General features: G+C 55.6%; 1 protein-coding gene across 1 annotated transcript; it reads right to left on the bottom strand.

Moving 5' to 3' along the window:
- Nucleotides 1–686: 686 nt before the first annotated feature.
- LOC123104642 (protein ALTERED PHOSPHATE STARVATION RESPONSE 1) lies at nt 687–4433 on the bottom strand. The gene is made up of 4 exons (XM_044526517.1): nt 3481–4433; nt 2568–2803; nt 1925–2148; nt 687–1842 (listed from the first exon to the last, which is right to left on the bottom strand). Exons 1-4 carry the CDS (start codon nt 4403–4405, stop codon nt 984–986), a joined length of 2244 nt encoding a protein of 747 aa, XP_044382452.1. The 5' UTR covers nt 4406–4433; the 3' UTR covers nt 687–983.
- Nucleotides 4434–4439: the final 6 nt, after the last annotated feature.

Below are 4439 nucleotides of genomic sequence, written 5' to 3'. Positions count from 1 at the left end.
AGGTCGTCGCCGGATGAAGGGGCTGGTAGTCATGTCCTCGTCCGACTCCGACAACAGCTTCACCTCCGACGACTACCAAGATTCTCCATCAGCCACGGGCGCCTACAGCTACGCCGGTGACCAGAAGTGGAAATGCCCGGCAAGGAAGTGGTGAAAAAGCTCCCTCTTATGTTTAATTATCATTTTTAATAGTTGAACTTGTCCAGCGATGAACTGCGGTGATCTTTTGGATGTTGTAAAGTGGGTTTGTGTATTCATTATCCGTTTGATGTCGATTTCTTTGTCCGTTATTTGATCATGTAGAGTAGTTCATCACGTTGTAGTATGGATATAGGATGCCGAACATGATATACGTGAATGTGAAGAGGAAAATATAGCCGGATTTGCCGAGGTTGTAGATACTCTTACCAAGCCCCTGGTTCCTGGTGAAGTCTACGCACCGTCTAGTCCAACGACAGCTGCCTCAGTGCATCTCCGATCCGATGCTCAGGCCCTACAGTTGACAGGGTCCTCGTGTCGATCCCCAGCTGCCTGCGCGCGCGTGACACTGCTGCGGCCGGCCGGCCGTCGTTAGGCAGCAACAAACACTGCTGCTGCTGCTGCTGCTGCTACAGCGCACCGCAGCAACAGCTCTGTGGAGTGAACAGAAACCATCAATGGCGGACAGCAACGGGAGCCGCAGCGGGGCAGAGCGAATCCTCACTTGATTCATATCAGGCTAACAGAATAATTACAAGCAACAGATGCCCACAAGAATGGCGACCCTACCACCCCTCAACAACGACGACCAGCCAAGCCAAGCCAACCCACCATACACACATGGCGCCGCTACTCTACACCCTAATTTTAATCAGCGTCAGAGAAACATTCTAGGGGTCCAAAACCCTGGGGCAATGCAAGAAGGTGCAAACACAACTCACTCAATGTCCTAACTGAAACGGACAACACTGGTCACTGAACTTGATACCGACGGCCATGTCATGTCATGTCGCCTCAACCGCCGCCGGACGCGGCGGCTGCTGCTGCTCGATGGCGGCGGCGGAGGCAGCCTTCTCAGGGCCCTCCTTGGGGCCGGCGCGCGCCAGGAGGTCCTCGTAGAGCGCGACGGAGTCCCGGGAGAACTCGGCAAGGGCCTCGAACATGCTCGCGAGGCCGATCTTGAAGCCGTTGAGGGTGACGTCGTGGGTGTCGCGCATGCAGTGGTGGTGCCGCGCCTTCTCCGCCTCCACCCGCCGCCGCAGCGCGCTCAGCGCCTCCTTGCGCTCCGACAGCTGCTCCATCCGCTGCCTCGCGTCCTGCTCCGGCCGGTGCTCCAGCAGCTTCGTCTCGATCACCTTGTTCTCCGCACGCTTGTACGCCGTCGCCTTCTTGTCCAGCTCCTTGGCCAGGCCGTCCACCTTCCGCTTCTGCTGCTGCTCCTCCCCTTGCTTCAGCCACAGCACCCTCACGCTCCGGTTGAAGTTACGCATGGTGAAGGGCACCCGCTTGTACGGGAACCTCGACAGCGTGGTGTGCCACTCGTGGCAGATCACGACCAGGGGCGGCGCGCCGGCCCTGTCAGGCGCGATCGAAGAGATCCCTCGGGAGTAACGGATGGTGTCCGTCACGATGAACTTGGACAGCCAGCCGTCAAGGGCTTCAATGTATGCTTTCTGAGCACTAACATAGCTCACAAAGCAGGACCTCCAATTCCTCAGTTCAACCTCCAGCCTGAGAGTGGCATGCCGCTGGGCATCGTTGCAGAATTTCCCATAAGCAGGGCAGGTGAAGGAATTCACCTCAAACATTATCTGTCGCTGTGCTTCATGAGACTCCACCATCACTTTCCAAGTTCTCGCAAAGCTGTCACGGAGAAGGGAAAAGCATCAGTATTCAGTGTAGCCACATCACAAATCCTACACACAAAAACATGACATCAGCTTACCCGTGCAACAGCTCAACAAGCTGCGGTTGCAGTTCCTCGTCCCGTAATTTTTGTATTCTATCTGATATCGATTCTGCTGCTCGTAGAGAAACCCAGATCCTTGTGTACAAGTCTCTCACATTTGTCCGAGTCTTTTCAGCACAGCGCAGCTCTGAACCTTTGGCATCTTGGTTCCTCAGCTGGACACATTTCTTCTCGTATGTTTGTCGAATTTGATCTATGGCCTGTACAGAACCAAATCGTTTTTAATATAAATATAACAATACACGATACAACAGAGACATTGTGTTCGAACATGCCAGGAAACCATGAAGAAATGCTTGTGCACAAGAAACTACAGAAAATGGTCATAATGCATGGAAAACTAAGCACATTGCTTTTCATCAGTTCAAAAAATCACAGATAGCACTATCAGTAGTATGACCTTGTCAAGACCTTCAACTTAGCCTCATTTACTAAAGACACACGAACCCAAAGACAAGATACATTTTAATTTCAAGGTGGCGTCAGTCTTTTTCAATTAATTAGTTGCCTTAACCATAGATAGATCAATAGCAACTTGCTAAGAAAGATATGATGTATTCTTTGTATATTTATACAATCACTGGAAAGATCAAATGACTACAGCAGATACATAACCCACCTTAACTTCTTCATACAGTTTCTTCTCCCAGGCATACAATCTCCCTAATGTCTGCGAGTGACTTCCTGACTTCATCCCACCATAGTCATCGAATATGTCGCTCTTATTAGTCTCACTCTTCTCTGTCCACGACAAGCTGTTCGAGCTTGCTCCCAGCTCGCTCCTATAGGATGAAGATGACACAGACGAGGGAGACCGGTGCCACGCAATGGCATGAATTATCTTCGACGGGCTCTCTGCACCAAGACAGAGATATCAATGTCAATACCATCAACCGAAGACACACCTAATCTGTTGTCTGTACTCTGCAGTGTATGGATGTATATCAATCAAAAGCCAATCCTTGTACTGTGCTGTTCTAAGTTCTACCAGAACTGAAAAGTGCAGATTTCATGGTGTTCATCATGAAGCAGGCGCCTTTAGTCATTTGCACCCCAAAAGGACCACTTTGGCAATCAAGAACCACAAGTGGTAGCATCAAAAGGGCTAAAAAAATTGGGCCAGGACATGACTGCAAAGTTAGAGAAGGGGATAACAAATTGACTGTGTGCGCATATTACATCAGCCGAGAATATTCAAAGCCACTTTTTTATGAGATTATGCTCTGCCTAATCTCCAGGGGCACATGCGAGCCCTAAACAAAGAACAGCGCCATCTAAAAATTCCATGCCAACATGAGTATTAAAAGAGTGGTGTATCCAAACCAAATGCATCTAATGGCACAGGGCCTTTCGCTGATGGAGATTTGTGAAATCCACTCATGTCTCGCACCAGCTTTACACCCAAATCTTGCAGTTTTCCCACAAACAGAAAAAAGGGGTTCGGCCGCGTTTGGGGCGAAAGATCGAGCAGGTTGCGGTGGCAGAGAGAAATGGAGGCGAGAAAAGTTGGGGGAAGGCGATAAAGGCCGGACCTTTGAGCTCGGGGGCACGGGCGGCGGCCTCGAGCATGCCGGAGACCTCCTTCCCGGCCTCCGCAGCGCGGGACAGGAGCTCCTCCACCTCCTTCAGCGCCGCCAGGAGCTCGCGCCCCGGCTGCACCATGCCGACCTCCAGCCCGCCGCCGTTGTTACCCGTCGTCACCTCGCCCACCTCTTTCGCCCCTTCCTGCTTGGCCACTCCAAGCGAAGAATCTGCTTTAGGGTTTTTAGCCGCCGCCGCCGCCACCACCTTCTCCCCCTCCCCCTCGTTCTCGTTCTCGTCCTCGTCCTCGTCTTCCTCTTCCGCCTCCTCCAGGTCTGGGATCCCCTCCCGCTCCCTGACGGCGCGCATCTCCTCGTCGCTGATGGCCGCGGCTGCGGCCGCCACCTCCTCCGTCCCGTAGAACGGGTTGAAGAAGTCCCACCCGCCGACCGCCGACGCCGCGGGGGGCGGCGGGGGCGGCGTCGCCGGGGGCGTGTAGTAGTACGGGCGGCCCATCTCGGGCGTCCCCATTTCCGGCGTGCGCGCGCCGCAGTCCTCCTGCTCCTCCTCGGGCGGCGGCGCCTCCGTCTGCCGCTGCGGCTGCGGCTGCGGCGGCGGGGGCGAGGGCGTGGGCGAGGGGGCCGAGGGCATCAGCGCCTGCGCCGGCTTGGGCGACCCGGGGGGCGAGGCGGTGGGAGTGGGGAGCGTGATGAGTATCGGCGCCGGCGCGGTGTGGCGCGCGACAAAGACGTCGAGCGCGTCGGCGACGGCGCGCAGGGCGGCCGCGTAGCCGGCGTGCGCCGCGGCCAGCGCGAACCTCCGGTCGGCGGCCGCCTTGATGAGGCGCTTCCGGTCGCGGCACACCGCCACGGGGTCGCCGCCCGCGCCCGCGCCGCCGCCGCCGCCGGCGAGCCGGGAGGCGGCGCAGTTCCCCATCGGAGCCTACCCCGCCCTACCGAGGGTTTATTAG

The sequence above is a fragment of the Triticum aestivum genome, chromosome 5A (assembly GCF_018294505.1).
Source record: "Triticum aestivum cultivar Chinese Spring chromosome 5A, IWGSC CS RefSeq v2.1, whole genome shotgun sequence".
Lineage (NCBI taxonomy): Eukaryota > Viridiplantae > Streptophyta > Magnoliopsida > Poales > Poaceae > Triticum > Triticum aestivum.
Note: the sequence above shows the minus strand (reverse complement) of the source record. Positions and strands in the feature narration are given on the sequence as shown.